Consider the following 24112-nt stretch of genomic DNA (forward strand, 5'->3'; position numbering starts at 1 on the left):
AAATTCTCTTGGTGTGTGATGGTTTCAACCTTCAGACCAGTCCAGGAATCATAACTCTCCTGTTGCATCTCTCTCGGTATTTAGAAGCCCTATGTCACTAGATTTGCCTTTTGTTTCCACTAAAAGAGACAACACACAGGAGAAAAATGAGTCTATCTTACATCCACCACACATACAGTACTGGCAAGAGGACAGTCCCCCGTGTCTCATGGTATAGTGAAGCTAATCACTCTATGAATTATCTTAATTGAATTTGAATGTATTGCTACTGAGTACTATGGGAGAAGCAGCCAATAAGGACCTGGTGTTTTCCCACAGCATTCGGTAGCAATGCATTCAAATTTAATTAAGAGCATTTATATAGTGGTTAGCTTTCTTCTGTGGAAGACACTCGGGACTTTTCTGCTACACTTGCCTGGTTTTGGTCTGCCTAAGATAGGAATATCTACTTTCACAGGCTTTCTCTTCTATTGAGTAGGGAATTATTCAATCCATCCTTAAGTATTTCCCTAAGATAGGGCTTTCATTTTGGAAAGCAGACTCCAAGAAAGTGAAATAATTAATTTGAGTGGGCACATGAAGCAGATACCACAGGGGGGGAGGGGCAGCCTGGCTCTCAGTCTCTGTACTTGTGCGTATTATTTGAACCACTCTGAACCTCTGTTTCCCCTTCTGAGAAATGCTCCTCTAACTCCCATCCCATCTTAAGACGCCATGTTAGAATTACATATATGTCTGCTGAGTCTAGTTTGAAAGCTGCTAAAAACAGAATGATTATTCTTTAAGTATCGTTATTTCCAAGGGCAAGAGAAGAAAAGGATGCAATTGAACTGCAGGTTTCTCTAGGTGGCTCCTTTGAAGGCACAGGGTGCATGGGATTCTGTCATACGGGAGGAGCAAGTTTGAAAACACAGCTGTTCAGTAAAGCTATATCTGGATTGTGTTGACCATCTGGTGCTCCAGGGTCCCAGAATTCTGTGTGTGAATGGGATGGGGCTTGCCTCGGAGTGTGCCATGTCCTCTCTGGTGTATACCCAGGTTAGCAGAAGTCCACCCAGAGCCAGCGGGAACTTTCCACTGCACATTTGTCTATGCTTCTAAACAGAAAGTTATACCCCTAGATTGTCCTCAGAGCCACCTGAAGGGGTGGTAAAGAAGATGCAAATCAAGTGACAGAATTCCTCCGACAGAAACCTAAAGTCATGCTAGGGAGTCAAAAATGCATGCCTTTAAATTGTTTAAATATTGTAACATGCTGTAACAAAAGGAAAATAATGATTGTTGGATATAATTACCACTGTTTCTTTGCCTCCGACCCCCGAAGATCTTGTGACCATTGGCAGTACATTCAATCCCTGCTCTCAGGGAAAGTTAAAATGTACAGAATTTCATAATAATGTTGAATACTTATTCAGAACCGAGACTTTCTGAGATACATGCCTTTCAAATTTTATTGACCCAGACTGACAGTATTCGTGCATTCTGTGTCCTTCAAATGCTGCTTAAAGCTGTAAAATTTGCTCTGTTGGACTTTTTATTAATTTGAGGACTGGAGATATGACAGAATGGGGGAGGGTTTGCCTACGATGCAACGCCCTGGGTTAAACTCCTGAGCCTCAAGAAAATAAAACCGCTATTACATCACTGCTTAGGATGGAAACATAAGTTGTCTGGAAGCTTAGCTTACTTGCCCAACTTTCAAATGCATTAACTAAGAAATAGCTTCTTATGTTTGGGGCCATGTCTCCAGAGGCAGCATACAAGCTACACAGTACTGTGTTATGGGTAATGTTCAGCAGAAGTGAAACTTACTTGTGAGGTCATCGTCAGCCTGTGTCCTTGAATCTTAGAGCTCTATGTGCTGTTCTCCAGTGGATGTTTTTTTTTTCTTCTTAAACTGCATTAAATGTTTGCTTTTATTTTTATCAGGATTATTTAACATGGTCTCTAGTGCATAGGAAGTCTTAATGAAAAGATCATTTCCTTTGTCAGTTTCATGACTTAATTTGGAAAGATCAGATCCATGATTAAGTTGAGTTATTATGTCTGTCATCTGCACAGTCAGAACCAAATGCAGAAGTTTTAAAAAATAAATGTGATTCATTATTTTAAAGTTGTCACTGGCCTGTGGATTATTAATCTGCAGGATTTCTGGGTGTTTGGGAATGCTCGGATATGCACGGCAGTTTATCCTTTCCTTAGGAATGTTGCTTGTGAGCCCTTTAGGAAATGAAACCTATAGGCAGAGACACTGATTGGAGAGACTTCTGTTGGGTTTCTAAGGTGCCTTGCCTTGCCCTGGGTGCCTCAGGTCAGGATAACCTTTTTATCTCCCTTCCTGCTCACACATCCTCCTTGGCTGTTATTGTTTGTTGTATATGAACATTTAGAGCAGTCTATCTACATATCTACAGCACTGTTTAAGGAACTAGTTGGCGAAAGGGAAGCACAGAGTAAGGACCAGGAGTGATGTGCTAACTTTTTTTTTTTTCATTTCATTGTGTCACTGGGGATCAAACCCAGGACCTTGAACATATGAAGTAAGCACCCTACCGTTGGACAGGGTGATGCTTGGGGAATAAGAAGGGAGACTGGGGCAGGACTGAAACAAAACTGGATTGCAAGGATGAAATTCACACACACACACTCACACACACACACACACACACACACACACAAAGGTACTTTGAAAGAAAACCAAGAAGCAGGACTTACCAGAGACTTCTGAACCCAGTCAGATCACACCCAAAAGAAGAAGTGTGCTTTGAAACTTGATCCACCCTGAGACTGTGTGTGAAGGCAGATCAGGGGAATCTGGGTGGAGAGCAAGAAGGAGGCAGGTAGCTCAGATGCCAGGGAGCTGTAGAATGGCTGCCTCCAAACTGGACTTGGAAGGGGAGTCTGTAGTGTAAGCAAGAATGACCTCCGTTTCCTTGAGGCTGACTGTTATGGGAAAGAGGATTAATGCAGCGAAGGCCCACCTGTCTATCTGAGTGTAAGATGGGTCAATTATTAGAAGAGGAAGTTCACAGTGCTTCGGAAGTGAGATCACAAAACCAAGTCATTACTGACAAGGAGTTTTTAAAAGGGATTTCCTTGAGGGCTGGGGAGTTGCTTCCGTGAGTAAAGGGCTTGCTGTAAGCTTGAGGACCCGAGTTAGGGTGGCAGTAGAGATTGGAGCGATTGAGCAGTCAACCTCACCCAATAGGTGAGCTCGAGGTCCAATGACAGAGCTTGTCTCAAAGAGAATGAGATGCAGAGCCTGGAGAGCCATTGAGAGAACACCTTACATTGACCACTCACCTCCAAATGTGTGCATACACACATACACCCTAGTACAAACATACACATACCTGCATGAACAGGTACATGCCCCATACACACATGCAAACACAGGTTTCACTCAGTACTGGCAATTTCCATTGTGAATCCCGACACGGCATTATCAGTCTTCATTATATAGATCCTGAATCCACCTTTTCATTTTCTCTTCTTATCTTCTTTGCCCTCCCATAAATAAGTTCTTGTCTTACATCCCTGCCAGTTTCTTTCCTGAGTTTCATTCCATTTCATAGACTTCTAATGTTCTGCAATGAGGAAGGAAGGAAGAAAGGAAGAAAGGAAGGAAGGAAGGAAGGAAGGAAGGAAGGAAGGAAGGAAGGAAGGAAGGAAGGAAAGATAGATTACAAAATGAGCAGTAATAATACCCAAAACTACAGCTCTGTTCTAGATTGACAACAGGAAAATAAATTCTGTTTTGGTTTCTTGATTGTTTGTTTTTGTTTTTGTTTGTTTGTTGGCTCTTGCAAGTAGAAATTGCTGAGAGAGTGGGTCACAGTCTTCAAGTTTAAGTGAACTTCAATATCAACTCTTCCCATCAATTTACTGGTTACATAAGTTTACAGAATCCAAGGAAAATATAATCAACTGTGTTGATCTCTTCTGGAATTAATATTGGTACTCAAAGAGAGAGGGTCTTAGTGTGTATCATAGTCCTTGTTATTGACCATAATAGCAACAATAAGAAAGCAATTATTATTGCCACTTATGGTAAACTAAATGACAGTGACTATTGCTATTATTATTGTTTTGATGTAGCTGTGTTTTTTTTCTGTAAGCAAACATGCATGAATTCGTCTGAATATAAAAGTCACCCCAAATGTGACCCCTAAGATGAAAATAGAATAAAGCAAAGCAATCTGAGCCTGATCATGGCTTCCAGATACTGTTACAAGCAAAAAGACTCACCAGCACCCCCAGCACAAACAAGTGCCTCCTATGGAGAGCAAAATGACAGCCCATGACTGTCAGCACTGACAGCAAATGTGACCATATACTTTTGTTTGCCTGGCTTCAAAATCTTCATCTTCTGGCATCCTAGAAAAGTGATGGTTGGATGAATTTGTACTGACAGAAAATTAGAGATCAGAGCTGCCCCCCATGTATGACCCTAGAAAGCCAAAACGTTATTGAAACCTCTCACTCACAGGGCATGTGATACCTAGTGCATCTTTTACACAGGATGAAATGATATTGGGATGTCTCAGTAATACACAACTGTTGAATTTCTGCAACTCAAAGGCAGATGTCATTGGGTGCAAGAGATTGTAAATCAGCATTCAAATCCAAATAAACTTGGAAAGTGGTAGGCCCCTGTGGTAGGTATTGCTCCTGGTATTACAGAGTAGATTCTCCTTAATTGCAAGAGTTAGAAACCTACTCACATACACAGACACAGTCCAGAGAAGGGAAATGAAAGCAGGGCATAGGTAAGCTTGGGGAAAAGCTAGGAAGTAAATCACGGCCATTGAGGCAGTAGGTGAGAGGAAACCCTGTTGTTTTGTAGTGAGATGCAATGGGCAGTTGTGATGCTCAGCCCCAGAGATGTACAGATTCCTGTCTTTTGTCAACCCTGTCATGCCTTCGCTGAAGATTAGGAACTCCAGAGGGAAAGGTTCCATGGGCTTTGCTTTGGCTACATCCTCTTTGACCATCAGAGAAGCAGATGGTTTTAATGATCAGATCTATCATGATTAGTCTTTAAGGAAGAAACTACAAAGAATGGGTTATCATTTGGAGAAAATTTGCTGAGAATATAAAATCTAGTTAAAACGATTGTTCACATTTGATTTGTGCTTGTGTGTAAGTCCATACATGCCACACACATACACACAAAAACTTGACCTGTGAGTGATAGTTTGTAAGACTGTCAAAGTTTTAAGATGGTGTCAGAGCATAAGCTGGCCGTGGCTTTTATCACAGACCTCCTATAAATTAATTTAAAGTTCCCTGCAGCTTGTTCTGAGGCATTAATTTCCCTGGTGTCAGGCAGGCTTGTAATTGGGTTGTGATATATTTTTAATGATATTTATTATCTTTCAAGTGTTTCTAGAAAACTAAATGAGACATTTAATTTAATTTGATTTAGATCTTGTTGGACATTTTCTATATCTTTATAAGCACCACCATTGTATGGAGAGACATTTACTGTCATTGATTTCAATTTTAATTTGCTATGCAGAACTGTGAACATTTTGACATGTTCCAAAGAAATATACAGGGTTATATTTCCCTAAAATGAAACAAGACTACAAAACTGAATGAAATTTGAGAGTATCTCTTACATAATAAATTCTTTAAGACTGGTTTGCCTTTGATTTCTAAAGAAACTCTAATAAATATGGAAAATTAATTACATCAGTATCATATAGTTTAATATACTTTACCAGGTTAATAGTCATTCACATTTCAGAAATGAACCAATACTTAAAGAGCAGCTACTGCTTGTTTTTTTTTTCCATAAGCTGTCTGTCTTGTTGCCAAGGGAACCATTTTGAAACTTCTTCATCTGAGTTTGTCCAGCTGTATAGTTCTTAACTTTGATTTATCGAGTGTTTTTCCATTCTCATGAAACTCTGTGGTTCAGGGCAGAAAGAAGGTTAAAGGTTCAGCATAAGATGCCTTATGGCTTACTTAATCGTTTCCTTTCTGGAAAGAAAGAAACACTGGCCTTGTTTGCTGAAGCTCGGGCTTCTGAGATGTTGTCCAATGGAACTCCTCCTGATGAAAGGCTGAATTAAATCTGTCACACGACCATGGGGTGACAGCTGTGGCCATAGATGCAACTGGAAGGGCTCTCTCCAATCTTCCCATTTGTTGTAAGCACAAATGCTGTGGATGTTGGCTCTATTCCAGTCACATAAAGGCCAAAGAACCCTGGGGTTCTGTTAGCATCTAAAGAACTTTTGTTCACTTAGACCTTTGATTTCTTCTAAGAAATTTACCTCTCTCTCTCTCTCTCTCTCTCTCTCTCTCTCTCTCTCTCTCTCTCTCTCCCTCTTCTTCCCCCTCTCCCTGTCCCCCCTGTCTCTAGTCTAAAGTCTTTTTGTGTAGTCTTGGCTGTCTCAGAATTAACTGTGTAGACCAGGCTGGCCTAGAACTCACAAAAATCCACCAGCTGGGATTATAGGTATGTGCCACCATGCCTGGTAGCTTGCTATCTCAATAACAGTGAAGTTCATTTGCTTTTATTTCATATTTTAGTTTGTGTTTTATGTGCATTGGTGTTTTGCCTGTGTGTATGTCTGTGCATCCCATGTGTGCAGTGCTTGCCAAGGTCAGAAGAGAATATTTGCTCCTGGGACTGGAGTTACACACATTGTTAGCCACAAATGTGGGTGTTGAATATTGAACTCCGGTCCCCTTAGTCACTGAGCCATTTCTCCAGCCAAACACTGAAGTTATTTGACCACTATGTCGTTTGTACAGTGCTCTGATGGACTCAAACTAGGAATGATTATGATTATTTTGGTATTCCTCTAAATAGCCTAGTCACTGAGAGCTTTTTACTCTGAATTCTGAATTTTCTTGAGTGCTAATAGAGCCTACTCTACTGGTCCTAAAGCACATTTTTGGTTTTGCTTGTCTTCCTGTGTCATTAGTTATATTAGTCACATATTAGTTATATCCCCTCAAAAAGACATTTGTATAAGTTAATGTTATGACAGTAAATGACAGGATATGAGAGTAAAGATTCAGAGATTCAGATATGAGGAAATAATGTGTGTGTGTGCGCGTGTGCGTGCGTGCGTGCGTGTGTGTGTGTGTGTGTGTGTGTGTGTATTGAAGGGATCAAAGAAGACTGGTAAGTCCCAAATAGCATCACAGGATACACAGTGTGGCACAGAAAGATCATGAAACTTCTCAAGCATGGGGGAAAAACTTTTTTCATACTATTTCTTTGAAAAGACCAGGATTCTACAGGAATAGCTGCTGTAGAACAACAGGACTAGAGTGATCTAGAAAATTTTAAAGACTCACTTCCCCTGATTACACTTCCAATTTAGAGCCCAGGTTTGCATGTGTGACCTCCAAATACAAAAGTTTGACTCTCCTGATTCTGCCAGCCATTCCTGAGCAACTCCATTTGTATTTATGGAAGTCAGAGCTGTAAAATGAGATTTGAAGCATAATTTTTACATTGTTTTTTCTCTGGAATTTGCTTCTGCAAGACTAATTGGTTTAGTATAAAACCAGTTCTAAGCTTGATCATTGACTATCATCTGACAGTATAAAAACGAAAATATTGTCTAGGTTGTTTCTGAGAGAAAACAAAAGGCAGACTCTGAAGTCATGTGGATTGCTGATAGGCATGCAGTTCCCCTTCTTTTTCCTAAAGGGTATAGAGAGGCCTGCCTTGGCTTAGGAGATACATAAGGACAGCTGCTCCCTTTTATTTGAATGTATTACTTCTTTTACTTTGATTAGGATCATTCATTTTCAATATATTTTAAGGGAAATTTAGATAACAAATATAAAATATATAGTACAGTTCTTCATAAGTGAAGAACTCAGGTTCTTGGTATAATTGCTTGGATGGGGCTTGATTTGGGTATAAGTCTTTGGGGAAGATAAAATTTCAAATAAAACAAGTCTATATTTTGCTGGTACATAGTGGTTCATCTACCACACTGATCTCTATCTCCTCGATTTTTCATTCATCCTAATTAACTTCAGCCAAGATTCTCATGACTTGTCCAAGTCACATAGCTGGTAGGTACAAGATTCAAAGCTTCCCACTAGGGTTTCCTGTTGGAATCCTTTGTTTCAAGCACCATTTCAGGATGGTGTTTAAGTAACTCACCCAATGTATGTGGCTCCCTTCAAAGCTAAAAATAGTTCAGTTATTAAGTTGTTAATTGTGCCCCTCTGTTTTGCTGGCATGTGCTTCTAGAACCACATGCCTAATCTGTAATTATTTTCTCTGGTCTCTTTCCCCCAGTGTTTTGTGTGTCTTTTATTGTAATTACTTGAATCTGTTAGTGGTTGAATCTCTATGTGAAGCCCCACTGTGATATTTCTGGGCTTCCTCTCTGGTGGATTTTCAAAGGATAAACAATTTTAAAATCAAATAACTCCCCAGTGTTTAATGATGGCTTGATTCTTTTGAAAAACCAAGTTCATCCTTTTAGCGTGATGAAAGCAACACATGTTCATCCAAAAACATAAAAACGACATCCTGAATATTACAGTACCACCCAAATGCAGTAAATTGATGATGTTTGAATCTATGTAGATAATTGGTTTCTTTATAGTTTTAAAATCTTGTGAAGTTATCCTATTATATAATATTTATTCTCCTTCTTATTCAACAATAATAAATAAGCAATTTTTATTTTATTATAAACTTGAGAAAATTAGCTTTAATAAGCGTTCATTGTTTCATAGGCTTCATCTTTTATAATTTCTGAATCAGGCCATGCTCAGGAAGTTTTATTATGTCTTAGAAGTCTAAGTAGTTCATTTTTAATCTCGTGATGTGTGGATCTAGAAATATCAAGATTTCCTTGAACTATTTGCCTTCTGAGACAGTACTTTTCTTTGTCCTTTCTTTTGATCATGGAAGCCACCCTACTTCAGATTTCAACAACAAAAACACCAATTATATGTAAAATATTGACAGCTAACTAACTCTGATGAACTACTGAAAAGTTTAGCAAATCCATGGCATGATGCACACAGTTCTTCTCTGATTTATTCCAGACCCTCTCCTTGTCTTAGTGTCTTTTCTAAAGCTTTGTGAAGATTTATACTTTTCTCTATTACCAATGATTCTTAAAAATTACTTCTTTTTAAAGGCTATACTTTAATGTCTTCCCTGGTTAGACATGTTCACCATCAACCAACCTACCATTCTTGTCCTCCTTCAAGGAAGTTGAATACATTTCTCCATCTTGTAAGGAAAACAATGTTACAAAGATATCCTCAAATATATCTTGGGTATTATGTGTGCTTATTCCTCTTAGCTAAATTCTAGGTTATCCCTAGATCTGGATGACGGGATATGTACTTAATTATGGAACACGTGTTTACTGAGCATGTCCTATACACATTTCAGGTGCTTTCAATCTACAAGCAGTAAAATTGTAAGCCAGCTTTTGCCTGTGTAACACTCAGGAAAACAGTTTTATAGATGAGCATTGTTCTAATAAGTACATCATTTCATTTTCGGAGATCACCTCTACTAAGTCTTATACACATATATAAACTAAGAGATGGGGGTTTTATTCACCACACCGATGGTCTCATTGCCCATAAGGGTGAGGCAGGCATTCTCACTGCTTTTTCTTTTCATAGAGAACCTACAACCACCAAATCCCATAGACTTTAAACTTTACTACAAGGCTAGATAGTCTACCTTAATTTCTAGTTGAACTGTACTTCTATTCTGGAGAAAGGTTGGCAATTCGGTCACGTGATCTTTAAGGGTAATACATTTCAAATGCTTATTTTCTTCAGTGTTATTTTTTTTCACCCAGTTGATTTTGAATTGCTGCAATGAAAAAATTCATAGTTTTGTGATACTGTTTTTAACGAGAAATTAAAGCCTCCAGTTAGGACATGGACAGTCTACTTGTTTTTTGTCAATTGAACAGTCTTGACGGACTGGATTGCTACTAAGATGACAGCTTTCCCACTCCAAGGCTTAAGCATTATGTTAGCATACCATTAGAAGTTGTGTGTAAGTACGGAAGAAGAAAGCTTTTGCTTTTTGTGTCAGGAGCCCATTCTTCTGCTGTGAAGTTGATTTGAAAGAGAGCTGTGAATTTGGGAAAGCAGATCTAACAAATCTCTTAATAGCCCATAAGAAGAATAGGGCCTGTTACTGCTATGGTGCAACTTCCCCTGCCCCGTAATAACAGGTGCTGGTGGGTGCCTTTCCCAGGCGTGGTGACTTTAGAATAGTTAATGAAATTCATTGCTCATTTGAGAGAAAGAATAAGAGTAAAAAGCACTATAAAAATGCAATAAAGTTGAGGGTAATCTTGGCACATACCTTATCCCGCTTGGTGTATTTCCAGAAGAAACAGGTCCATTAAATCCAGAAGGGACAGCTTGATCCTTTGTTAAAGCCATAAATCAATGTTGTTCAGTTCCTAGCTCAACTTAGTGTCTCTGTAGAGAACAAGAGTGGGGAAAGAACTGATCTCACCATTCCTGAGGGTGTCTTTCTCTTTGAACAAGATGCTGAGCAGACAGGGCCCTTGCTTTGGAGACAACTGAAGACCGATACTAAAAAGAAATCCCACATTAGCTCAGAACTGAGTGTAATAAAGAGTTATTTATTTGGGGATAGATTCACAGATCACAGTTGTCTGCTCGAATGGGGAACAGCAACCGAATTCAACAGCTGGAAGAGAGAGAGGGTGTGTGCACTTTGCATCAGCATTTATAGGATAAGAGGCCACACCCAAATGGGCAGGTAACTTAAAGGATTTCCTACAGCACCTCCCCCTTTTGTTTAAATAAGAGAGTTCTAAGCCTAGCACAAAATTATATACAATAAAAACAAGTATCAAGTATAAAAATTAGAATTACAATCAGCATAAACAATATCAAGCAAGAAACGTGATAAATGTTTCAATAATTATCCTATCCTAAGGAGTTTAAATCTTGTATTATAAATAACTTGGCCAAGTCATGAAAAGAAAGTAATTATGATTATCTAGTCTTCAACTCCATCGAAGACCTGAGAAAGGAAATAATATTACTTGAGTAAGCAGGAAGTGCACTCAGGCATCTTCCAAAATGTGCAACAAATGACAGAGACAACTGGTTACCTAGGCAATCGCCCAACGTCTCATTTGCAGTGTTGGAGCAACCAACTTTGGCTAAGGCCTAGAGTAACTGACAGACCATTATCAGAGGGAGGAAATTTTTCAAAACTGTCTTACCCTATCTTGGCAAGATTTGACAGTTTTTTTCTTGTATCCTGCTTGTCCTGTCTGGACACTGTACATTTTGTCAGTGGTTGATGCATGAGCAGTTCCTTGCCCACAGGCTAGTTTTATCAAGAAGAAAACAAGCTCCAAGTGGAGTTTCTTCAGTGCTCAACATTCTATCAGGAATAGATCAGTGTTACCTGTCTACCCTTGGGCTCTCACCACCACAGACACCGAAAGTCTCCAAGCAAGCGTTGTCAAATCTCAGCTTGTAAGGACTGTGTACCCATTAGTGTCATTTTGGGCTATTTAAGAGTCTCCTGTATCCCAGACTGGATTTGAACTCACCAATCTAGATTAGGATTACTTTGAACTCCTGTTACTTTTACTTCTATCTCCCGAATGCTAGGCTTAGAGGTGCTAAGGATGGGATTTGTGGCCTCACATATTTGTTTAGCAAGGACGCTACCAGCTACACTACATCTCTTGTCACCTCAATGCAACTTACTTGCTAAATTCATATGCAAAAAGAAAAAAAAAACCCTATAAAATAAAGTGGAGTATCTTGAGTGATACTCATTATGAAGATCCCTGGAAAGGCAAAAGTTTACTAATGTATTTCCCCAGTCAAAGCTTAAGGAGCAGCTATTCTAGATTTGAGAGTGCCCCATGTCAAAATAATTTCAATGAAGTATCTAAAATAGGAAGGCCTGGGGATATCATTCATAAGTTCCCTGATGTGTCCAAGGTTGTCTTATCAAATGTTCGCCATACATACCTTCTACTGATCTATCAAGAAGAGTTTAGGTTTTGGTTTGTAATTTGTTGTATCAATAACCTTAGACTCTGGAACTCTATGTGCCTATTCTAGTAACTTGAACAATACTAACTTTAGCTACGGTTGGCTTTTCAGTGAAAAGTCTTCCTTGAAAGATCCTTTTGGCTTAAATTTCTTCCTTATTTATGGTTATATGGGATGCAGATGTGTGTATAGATATATATAAACATGTGTGCATTTGTGCAGGTGTATATGAACATGTGTGCAGGTGTATAGTAATATGAGGGCATGTGTGCAGGTGTATAGGAACATGTATGTGTTTACATGTGTGCAGGTGTATAGTAACATGAGCGCATGTGTGCAGGTGTATAGGAACATGTATGTATTTACATGTGTGCAGGTGTATATGAACATGTCTGCATGTACATATATGTAGGTATATATGAACATGTGTGCCTGTGCAGGTGAAAGACAAAGGACAACCTCAGATGTGCTCCTCAGAAATGCTAAGAGAGCAGAATAATTGTTTCATGCTTTGAAGATCCAAAAGGTAGTTTTTCACATAAATTTTGGTTGTGGCAGGACCAGGGATAATATAAAATAACTGAGAACTGGGGTTACCCTGCTTAAAGACATTCAGTCATTTTTAAGATGGACCTCAGGAGATGGCTTAGTGGGCAAAGTCTTGCTGCTCAAGCCTGGGGACCTGAGTTAAATTCCTAGCACCCACATCACGTGTTTTTATCTTCAGCCCTGAGGAGACAGAAGCGGGAGGATCCTGGGAGCTCACTAGCCATCCAGTCTAACCAAGAGAGAGACCTCTAGGATCACTGAACAATTTTGTCTCAAAAACTAAGGTTGATGGTGACTTAGGGAGACACTGACGTCAACCTCCATCATCCACTGCATGTGTACAACCATGCTCATTCTCACACATGAAAGCACACATAGGCATACACGGCACAATCCTTCTCAATTTCTATTCCTTGGAATTAGTTTTTGCCTGGAAAATGAAAAGTTTTGAACCAGAAATAAGTGGGAATGGAAAAGCATCAAAAAGCAGCAAACCAAAGAAGACTTTCCAAACTTCTACAGAGCCTCTAAATTCTACCCCAACTGTGTGGTGTTTTACATCATCATCAGAAAACAGACTGTGTTTTCTTCAAACATCCCAGTGAGCATCCAGTTTCCTTGATGGACTCTTCCAAAGAGAGCAGTCACCTTGCCAGTTTATTTAAGCCATTGAGGACTTTGTTTGTATGTTTGTTTGCTTTCCTTTTAAACCAGAAAATGGATGGATATCTCTGCTTTTGGGCCACGATGCTGTTTGTAATCTTTGGAAAATCATCAAAACAAATATTGTCTGCTCTTTTAAGAAGCCCATTGGTAGTTTTTGAAACATAGATGAAAATGTGGGGGACCATGCTTTACTGAGGTGGGTCATCTAGGGGAGGCCAGGAGGTGAGCCAGAACAGTCGATACTAACATTAATATTCACAGGATCTCTTTAGCATCTGGGTTTCATGGTGACTCTTCACGCTTCTAAGAGCCCAGCCCCCCAAATGCACCTAAGTACAGCCTGGTCTTTTCATTTCATTTGCATGAACACTTCATCAAAGGATTAGGGGACTAATCCTTGTGTCTTGGGGTTTCTGTTTTTTATACTGCTGTTTTCTTTCCTTCATGGAAGAACCCCATTTTTCTCAATTTGTGATCCATGTGTGGTGTGGAACAAGCTCATCAACTCTGTAATGACACATTGCTTCTCCCTCTAGCATTTATTATTCTTAATTTTTTGCACTGGGGAGGCTTCTCAGAGCGTGTGCAGCTTCTCTTGGGTCCAGGATTTTAATACCATGTGATTATCTGTGCTTTTTTTTTTCGGCCTCACCCATCTTCAGTAGAGTTCAGTTGTTCTGGTCTACTAGAAACCGACCCAGCTTCTCTCTGTAGAAGCAAAGAAGCTCAGAGCCAGGCAACTAATCCTGACACGAGATCCGTGCTTCATTGACAAGGAAGACAGCCTGCAATAGTTTGCTTCCTAGCAGCGTGCCAACATTTGCAAACTGACCTAAGTAGAACCCGCAAAGTATCTGATTCAGCAGAAGCAGGGACAACCATTGTCATAACACTGTACTGAGTAAGCAGCCCTTTTCCAATGTAGGAAAGATCAAGTCTACATGAACATCTATTGCACCCCCGCGGGTACAAGCAGCTTGAACTACTCAGAGAGCTGACAGGTTTTTTAGGGTCCCCTCACTTCATTAAAGATCTGGAAATAATCAGTATGTGATTATGTGGCTTTGTCCCAAGTTCCTAGAGTCTGCATGAGACCGAATTGGAAGGACTGTGTGATGCCAGCACCTCAGTGACAGCTCAAAAAGGAAACCAAAGCAGTCACAGAGGAGACGCGATGGTGTACATAAGGTTAACTCGATTTTTTGTTTTGTTTTCCTTTGTTTTTCCTACAGCAGGAAAAACCCAGACTGCTGGAGCCTTTGGATTATGAAACTGTCATTGAAGAACTTGAAAAGACCTATCGGAATGATCCTCTTCAAGATCTCCTGTTCTTCCCCAGTGATGACTTCTCAGTAAGTCCCCTTGAGTTCTTTAAAATTAGCAGGGCTCTTTCCACATAGATTCAGAAAGCAAAGCATTCTGGAAGTTTGGGGGGGTTGTTTTGTTTTTGTTTTTTGTGGGTTTTTGGAGGGTTTTTGGTTTCTTTGTTTTTCTCTTTGGGGCCTGCTACCCAGCACCCAAATAAATACATGGAAACTTGTTCCTCCTTGTGGATGCCCAGCCTTAGATTGACTTGTTTCTAGCCAGTTTTTCTAACTTAAATTATCCTGTTTCTCTTCTTCTACATTTTGCCTGTGGGCTTTTTACCTTTCTGTATTCAATATATCTTTCTTTCCTTCTTACTCCATGGCTGGCTGACTGGGTGGTTGGCCCCTGGTATCCTCTTCTCCTTTTCTCCTCTTTTTTCTTTTTTAGTCTAGATTTCTCCTCCTATTTATTCTCTCTGCCTGCTAGCCCTGCCTATTTCTCTCTCCTGCCCAGCTATTGGCTTTTCGTTACACCAATCAGGTGTTTTAGGCAGACAAAGTAACACAGCTTCGCAGGGCTAAACAAACGCAACATAAAAGAATGTGGCACATCTTTCAGCATTAAGCAAATACTCCACAGCATAAACGAATGTAACACATCTTAAACTAATATTCCACATTGGTATGACCACATTGCTTTACATTACATCAGCAGAAGGCTGTTTCCAGCCACAAAATAGGCCCAGGGCTTTCCCAGATCAGAGGAGTGGACGTGGGGCTTAACAGTGGACACAAAGACCCAGAACATGGTGCTGCCTGAGTCCCCTTGGTGTTTGTGTTCCCCCTAATGCCCGAACCTCTTTCTGCTGCCTTCCTTTGATTAGCCTACTTCTTCCCTCAGACTATGTCTAGAAGCTTCTGAGAAACAGAAATCAACCAGTAGGAAAAGGAGAAGTCTATTGGTACAAGAGATCATATTTTATATTTATTTGTTTGCTTGTTTATTATTCTCTCATATATTAAATCTCCACTGCTTTAAAACAACCGTGAGCCTTTGTTGGCATTTATTAAGGAGACGGTGAGGCTTGGGGTCAAAGCAAGAACATCTTTGTGAAATGATCTCTGTGAGGTATGTTCCCTTTAGGACAGTGTACACACATGATGCTCTTGAGGTTAGTTGAGAGAATGAACGAAAAGGAGGGAGATAGCCCACCCAGTGAGTAAAGAGCTTGCCACGTAAGCATGCGGACCTGAATCCATTCCCCCAGAACCTACATTAAAAAGTCTACTACAATGGCATAACCCCGTAATCCCAGTGTTGGGGAAGTAGAAGCAGAAAGATTCTAGCAGCTGGCTGGCCAGCCTAGCATCAGCTCCAGGTCAGTGAGATTGACCAAGAAAGAAGGAAAGGAAGTTAATATTGAAGTTAAACAAGGATAAAGTTGTGGATGATGAACACTAGTGTGCCCCCAAGTGTTAGATTCTGTTACCTGTATCGTCTGGAGCATTGACACACTGTTCGTGAACAGCTCTGCAAACAGAGGCTGCCCAGGGCAGTTGGTAACCTTTTCCATTTTCCTCCTCAAACAATGGCAGTCTCAGATATCTCAGACTTAAACACTGAAGATGAAGAGCAGGATAACCCTGTAGAGAAGGCTGTGCCCCTGGATTTCTCTCTCGGGCGGTATGGGTCTTGGTTTCTACATTTTACTAATACAGCTTCAGTATCCTCTCCCACCTCTGGGGACAGATCTGGCTTCTGTCTTCAAAGGGTTTTGTTTTGTTTTGCGTTTTCTTCCTTCATGAATTTAGGGAAAAAAAAGTTACATGGCAGCTGATAGGTCTACGGATATGGCTAAGTTGATGGAAGACTTGCCTGAAACGTATGGGGGCCTGTGTATGGCAGAACACAAAATGTTACAGAAGAGACAGAGTGAATACTTCTCTGTTTCAAGCATGGGTTGGGTAACAGTGGAAGAAAGGAGACAGATACAGGCATAAGAAAAATAATTCTTTCACTCTCTTTTTCAGTGTTTTAAAATGGCTCCTGCTTACTGTTGGCACACTTGAAGAGAGATTTATCTCTGTAGATCTCATTTCTGTGGTTGGGCTAGGCACTGAGGCTTGAACTGCAACTTGAAGTTGAACTACCTTCTTCTTATTTTTTTCAATTCCATATCCTTATTTTGATTCTTCAGCCTAGAGGTAAATCTACCCAAAAGGCTTTCTGTCAGACAGCACCAAAATTCATGAACTTTGGAGAATCTTCGTTTCCAGCTCTGTCATTTAGAAATATGTCAAGTGCCACTTCAAGTTTCCTTCCACCTCAGAAGGAGAACAGCGAAGCATGGCTGAACCTCACCTTCGCTCTGAATTAGACTCTATTTTTGTCATCTGTTCAGCCTCATTTAAACATTGTCTCTGACTTTTTTTTTTTAACCTTTGCCATCCTTAGTAGTATAAACAGAGCCTACAATAGCATATTGCTCTATTTTCCCAATGTGATCATTCCAATCGGTTCCCAGGTCTATTTTATTATGTTCCTATTTGAACTCCACATGTGGTTCCTTGTTGCCTCCATAATGAAGTTATAGGGCCAACTAGATAGCTTGGTGAGTTAAGGGGCTTGCTGCCAAGCCGAAGGACCAGAGTTTGATTCCCAGAATGCAGTGTAAGGAGAGGATACACTCCCACAAGAAGTCTACTAATCTCTAACCACAGCTGGGAGAAAAGCACCCAGTTAGTACACTCAAGAGAGATGCGATGGTCTCTAATCTTAACCTTGATATCAGAAAATGGTGTTTCCTATAAGTGGCTGAATTTTTATTTATATTGATGGTGGGGAGTAGATCAGCATAAAATTGCCAGGATTTTTAATAAAATTCTGACATTTTTCTATGTCCTGCCCTTTCTCATTCTTGCCCTATGCATTTTGGCTTGGTAATCTAGATCCCACGGGTAATATGCTGCCTATTTTTGTGTGTCCCATGAGGTAAGAATTGTTGATTTAAATAGTTAAAGGCAAAAACAATCTAGTTGGTAGCAAGGGAAAAGAATCTGAAATGCACGTTCTGGTATCCATAAACCAATTTTTTAGCACTTGTATCGGTTCATTTGATGGTTGTCAGTGGCTTTCACCATACAAAGGCGGGGCTCTAAGTGGTTGCAAGAGTTTGAGTTTGGACATACGACACTGTTCTAGCTTCATTTCTGCTGTTGCTATAAGATACCCTGGCCAAAGACAACCTAGGGGAGGAAAGGATTGTTTGTCTTACACTTCCAGGTTAGTCCATTACTGTGGAGACGTCGAGGCAAGAGCTTAGAGCATGGCTTCTACAGTCAGGAGCTGAGAATAAATGCATGGATCCTCACTTGCTGCTTGTGTTTATACTCAGCTAGTTTTCCTCACTCTTGTACAGTTAAGAGTCAAGTTCATGAAATGGTGCTGCCTGCAATAGACTGAGTCTTTCTATATTGGTTAATAACAATCAAGACAGATCCCCATAGACATCCCACAGGTCACCTTGATCTAGGACATTCCCATTAATCTTCCCATAGGATTCTAGGTTGTGTCAGAATTGACAGTTAAAACTAACAGCGCAGACCCTAAAAAACTTATCCTCTGACTCTGCACACATGCACGCACGCACTCATGCACACCCACATGCATGTATTACCATAATAAAATGCATTCGTTCTAGACAGGTCATTTTTTTTTATTGAGCTAAACATTTTTCTCCACTCTCCTCCCTTCCTCTTCCCTTCCCTTATATCCTCTCCTATGACCCCCATGCTCCCAGTTTACTCAGAAGATCTTGTCTTTTTCTACTTCCCATGTAGATTAGATCCATGTGTGTCTCTCTTAGTGTCCTCATTGCTGTCTAGGTTCTCTGGGGTTGTGGATTGTAGGCTGGTTTTTCTTTGCTTTATGTCTAAAAGCCACTTAGCAATGAGTACATATTAAACTTGTATTTCTAGTCCTGGGTTACCTCACTCAAAATGATGTTTTCTAGCTCCATCCATTTCTCTGCAAATTTCAAAATGTTTTTTCCACTGTGTAGTACTCCATTGTGTAAATGTACCACATTTACCTTATCCATTCTTTGGTAGAGGGGCATCTAGGTTGTTTCAAGGTTCTGGCTATGACAAACAATGCTGCTAAAAACATAGTTGAGCACATGTCCTTGTGATACGATTGAACATTCTTTGGGTATATACCCAAAAGTGGTATTGCTGGGTCTTGAGGAAGGTTGTTTCCTAATTTTCTGAGAAATAGCCATATTGATTTCCAAAGAGGCTATACCAGTTTACACTCCTGCCAGCAATGGAGGAGTGTTCCCTTTAGCCCACCACCTCTAGAGCATAAGCTGCCATCAGGGTTTTTGATCTTGACAAAAATCAAAAACGTGTAAGATGGAACCTCAGAGTTGTTTTGATTTGCGATTCTCTGATGGCTAAGGATGTTGAGCATTTCCTTAAGCATTTTTCGGTCATTTTAGATTCATCTGTTGAGAGTTCTCTGTTTAGGTCTGTACCCCATTTTTTGTTGGATTATTTGTTCTTTTGATGACCAATTTCCTACGTTCTTTGTTTATTTTGGAGATCAGCTCTCTGTTCGATGTAGGCTGCCATTTTGTCTTGTTGACCATGTCCTTTGCTTTACAGAAGCTTCTCAGTTTTAGGAGGTCCCGTTTCTTAATTGTTTCTCTCAGGTCTTTCATGTTCTCTGTGGACAATATATACACTTCTCTAAATCTCCTGCCATAATTGACCCCATTCACAGTCTACATCCCTTAGGAGTGTTGGTCACCATCAAAAACCTGCCATGCTCCTAGAAAATGTGTCATTTCCTTGACTCTGTTGGAACCTTGAAAGTCTCTGCGGTTTGCCTGGACAGTTTTCACATATCCAAGCAGAAGTGGCAATAAAGTGATCAGACTAATCTCAAAGGGCAGAGTATAGAGGCTCTTCAAATTTCCACCTGTCCTTCCAAACATTAGGAATCAGCTGTTTGGGTGAGAGGACCCAGTTCTTTTCTCTGTTTCTGTGGTTCTAAGCACCCGTGCTTCCTGCCGACATGATTCATTGTTTGCTTTGTTTAATCAATGTTTATTTAGCACCCACTGGGTGCTACATATAGAACAATACTTCCCAGAGACGTGAGACTGACAAGGAAAGCAAGATTCTTGGGTTTTACCGACTCGTGCCCTAATATGGAGAGAGTAAGGCTGATGAAATAGCTTGTGGTTGAATACCAAGAAACAAGCAACTGTGTCTGGCATTTGATACCCCCAGAAGAAAATGTGTGTTTCGCCGTACAGCATTCTCGCATTGCAAGCAGGAACTTTTTGCCTAAGCCCCCAGAATGTCCTTTTTAGGGTTTTTTTTTTTTTCTGCTTTCTCCATAGACATACTTTGATCCATTCACATTCAGTATTCACTGGACGCTTTCAGAGTCACAAACCAGACAGTATATATAATGGCTTCCTCCATCCAACCCCACTCTTCTTTATTACCCGACCCCTCGCTTTTGAGGATCTCCTAGCTCTTGTTTCCTAGTGTTGCTACGTGGAGGCCCTGATATTTATTCTGTCCTCAAACTTAGCAAACACTTTGGCTCTATAGAACCTGTGCTCCTGGCTCCTGTGACTTAGTTGTAAATGTGACCTCTTTAAAGAAGAATCTTTGGGGTCCAGCCTACTCTCCTCCTGTACCAGATTTACTCCATCACAATAGCCCGAGGCTTCACTTTAGAGCCCTGCTTGCAACTTGAAAACATCTCCACTGTTGTATATTTGCTTACTTCCTTTCTTGCTTGCTTGCTTTTTCCTTCATGGTTCTGGGAAGCAAACCCTGGCCTCCATCCATGTAAGGCTGATACTTTACTTACTACTGAGCTGGAACCTCACCTTCCAACTTGCTTTTTGTTCACCTTTCTGGCACTCGTTTCTCACCAAATTATTATTCCAGCAGGTCAAAGGCATTTTTTTTTTTTACCTCATCATTGTAAGATACACAGCAACTAAGGTAGCACTTGACACACAGCAAGCCTGGCAATGTATTTAGGGACTGGAAAGATGGCTCAGTGGTTAAGGTGCGACCATATAAGCATGAGGACCTGAGTTCAGATCCCGGCAAACCAAGTAAATTTCAGGCAGGCATGGTGACCTGCTAGTAGTTCCAGCCTTAGTGCACTGAGACAGGTTAGGCTATATCGCTGAACTCTGGGTTTAGATATGATGCCATGTTTCAGTAAAAGTGCTTCAAAAATAGAAAAAGAAAATATAAATAATAAAAAATAAATTTCGTGACTTTTCTTTTGGAAGCTCCTGGGTTGTTATTTTAGGAAATAGCTTTGATTCTTTGAAACCCTTAGGAATCAAAGGCCATTCTGACACAAAACTACTGAGTTAAAAAAAAAAAAAAAAAGAACAGAGTCATTGCCTCTGCTTGATGATGAGAAAATGAAGGTTAATGAGAAGTTCTCCTCTTGGACACAAATCAACATATTGCTTTAAGTAAAAGCACTGAGAAATTTGATGCTCTTTCTAGAGGCTCCCTCTGTCTAGTACAGCACCTGGCACACAGCTGACATCAGCAAAGGTAGCGTCTTCCTTCAGACACTTTAATGTACTAATTGGATGATTTCTGTCATTAGGTAAGAAAAAAATTGGTTCATATCCATGTATCAAATACCCGACATATTCTATGGCTCATGGGTATTCCAAAGAGTCTGTCAAATAGTGAGCTAAAATGTTCTTCCAGAGGTGTTTTCCTTGACTCTTGGCACAGCAGGCAGAAATTACTCTCCTGCTATGTGCCATCAAGACCAGACAACATAAGATTTTCTTTTTTCTTTCTTTTTAGTTTTTCGAGACAAGGTTTATCTGTGTGACAATTCTAGCTATTTTGGAACTAGCTCTTGTAGACCAGGTTTGTTTCAAACTCGGAAGGCCTCTGCCGTCCAAGTGCTGGGAATAAAGGCATGCTCCACCACAGCCCAGCTCAGCATAAGCTTTTATTACTACTTCCATCATAATCTTGTAGTATGAAAAATGAGTGCATATTAACCCATGTATTCAAAAACATAGACAGCTTCATTGTTAGATTCACTACTGTTGATTTTATCTTTATGTTTTGAAGTTGGCAATAACAGAGACAGACCAAAAATACTCTTGGTCACCAATATGTGACTTAATGAAGTAGTTAAGGAGTGTGCTGGGGGGAGAGGAAGCGAAAGAACAGTTTTAGGGACACAATGAATCATGTTCGATGACTCAGACTAAATAGAAACTAAGGCCAAATCACATAACAGAAGGTGACAGTGCCATAAATGACTTTCTTGCTGGGTGAACAGTGCAGACAGACTGAGATAGAATCACTGAAACAGTGAAGTTGAGATGTCTGAGAACAGGAACCCTGGTCAGTCTGCATTGCTTTCCAACAGCGTCCACTTAGCCAAAGCTCCTCTATTGAAAACCAACTTTGAGAACCGCCTTTAGTGAGCTAAGCATACATATCAAGAATACCAAGATGAGCAGGAGACGATGCTTATACTCGAATCATGGAACTTTCTGCTGTGAGAAGGGCCACTTCCAAAATCATACTTCTCTGCTCTCTGTTCAGTGGATGAAGGAGCCTGCCAAAGAAGTTATACCATTGCCTCAAAATTCACGTTCTTAGTGATGGCTCAGAGTCCGTGTTCAGGGGCGCTCAGGTTGATCCTGAGGTTGCCATTGGCTGATTGACAAACCTGAGTTACACATTTCATCATGTTTCAAGGGATTACATTACATTTTTCATAGTTTATTTTTAGCTGTTGAAAGCAACTGGTACGTGGGGACTTCCACGCTTTACCACAGGGGCCATTCTATGAGAGGAAGTTCAAAGACTTGCTACGGTTAAAGTTACAAAGAAAAAAGGTCATGAGATTTCTTTTTTTTTTGACATCCCAAAATGAAGGTTTATTTTTCTTTTTTTTTATTAATTAATTTATTTAATTATTAAAGATTTCTGCCTCTTCCCCGCCACCACCTCCCATTCCCTCCCCCTCCCCCAATCAAGTCTTCCTTCCTCCTCAGCCCAAAGAGCAAGCAGGTTTCTCTGCCCTGTGGGAGGTCCAAGGACCACCCACCTCCATCCAGGTCTATTAAGGTGAGCATCCAAACTACCTGGGTTCCTTTTATCTGAAATACAGCTTAATATTTCATAGGAATCTCAACTCTTTGGAATCTGTGGCTTTCAAGCGTGGAAAAAAAAAGCTTTAAATGGCTCATAATGTTTGTGCAAGGGCGCTGCTATTGTGATGTGAAAGCTAAGTAATAGCTTGAGTTCGATTAGATCATTTCTAAGTTATAGCATCCCTCTCATGGAGAGGCCCTTGGCCAAGGATGTAAGCCACTGAAGACAAAATTCAAACAGAAGCACTTTGATTTTCACTCTTCGTTTCCTTCAGAACAATACTCTATGCACCAGAAGCTTCCTAGAAAATGAGGTATCCAATCAGGAGTGAGCAACTCAGTTCTCACTGCGAGTGGCGCCATCAGAAAGTCAGTGTGGCATTATCTAACCATAAACCGTGAGATTATCTTATTTCCAGGAAAAGGCATAGAACTGGATGTGGCTATAAGTCTCACAAAGACAAGTATTGTGTGTTTTCTCTCTTACGAAATCGAGAGAGGAAAGATGTGAAATAAAAAGGGAGCTGACAGGTATATGGAAGGGGAAAACAGAATAAGAAAGGGTCATAGAGATGGTGAATATGATCAAAGTGTATCACATACATAAATGGAGTTGTTTTAATAAAACCTCTTTGAATAATTAATACAAATTAATTAAAAATAATAAATGAAAATTTAAAAATTAGAGTAGCAAGGAATTCTAATCTTTATTTTAAAAAGAATATACAGCGGCCCCTCTCTGTTTCATTGTACCCCGAATGTGTGTCCACATGATGTTTTAGACATAAATGTTCACAGAGGCATAGCCCCCAAATGGAAGCAAGCAAACTGTCTCCCAGCTAATAACAGAGTAATTTGGCATATTTGACAATAATCGTGAAGGACATATGGGAACATGCTACAGTATGGGTGAACCTTCAATATATCATGCTAAGCCCATCACAAAGAACCACTGTTGTAAGAATGTGTCCCCTGGAAAGATGAAGTAACATGAGCCCCTCCTCAGAAGGCCCAAGGACAAACTAAAGTGCCATGCCATACATGTTTTCCCGTGGGACCAATGAGTTTATCAGGCTTGGTTACAGACCACGAGCAAGACGTTTTGATGAGAGCAGAGGTGACCACAGAGCAGCCGCACTGGGAATTCTCCATGTAGCATGGATAGCAGCTTATCCATGGCCATATAAATGGAGCCCCCTCTCACCATCTCCCCTACCTACATACTCTAGCATGTCTCCAAATCCTTTAGACCACATACAATTAGGTCTTAATTACACACAAATAGCTGGAAGGAGTGGCTGAACACCTGGGTCAGGGTTCAATGACCCTTCCCATGTCATCATCTTATGAGAGAAGGTCCGATCCTCATTGACTCACTCAGGTAGG

At 40.3% G+C, this 24112-nt stretch overlaps 1 protein-coding gene across 10 annotated transcripts in view; it reads left to right on the forward strand.

The window, feature by feature from the left end:
* Positions 1–24112, forward strand: part of Dock10 (dedicator of cytokinesis 10) — a 255903-nt gene that overhangs the window by 90563 nt on the left and 141228 nt on the right. For 9 of the 10 annotated variants that reach the window (XM_057761402.1, XM_057761404.1, XM_057761399.1 and 6 more), the window contains exon 2: positions 14472–14591. In XM_057761402.1, the coding sequence (XP_057617385.1) occupies positions 14472–14591 (120 nt within the window). The remainder of the gene's footprint in view (positions 1–14471; positions 14592–24112) is intronic. The other variant, XM_057761403.1, reaches the window with a different exon arrangement.

Source organism: Chionomys nivalis, chromosome 2 (assembly GCF_950005125.1).
Source record: "Chionomys nivalis chromosome 2, mChiNiv1.1, whole genome shotgun sequence".
NCBI classification, from domain to species: domain Eukaryota; kingdom Metazoa; phylum Chordata; class Mammalia; order Rodentia; family Cricetidae; genus Chionomys; species Chionomys nivalis.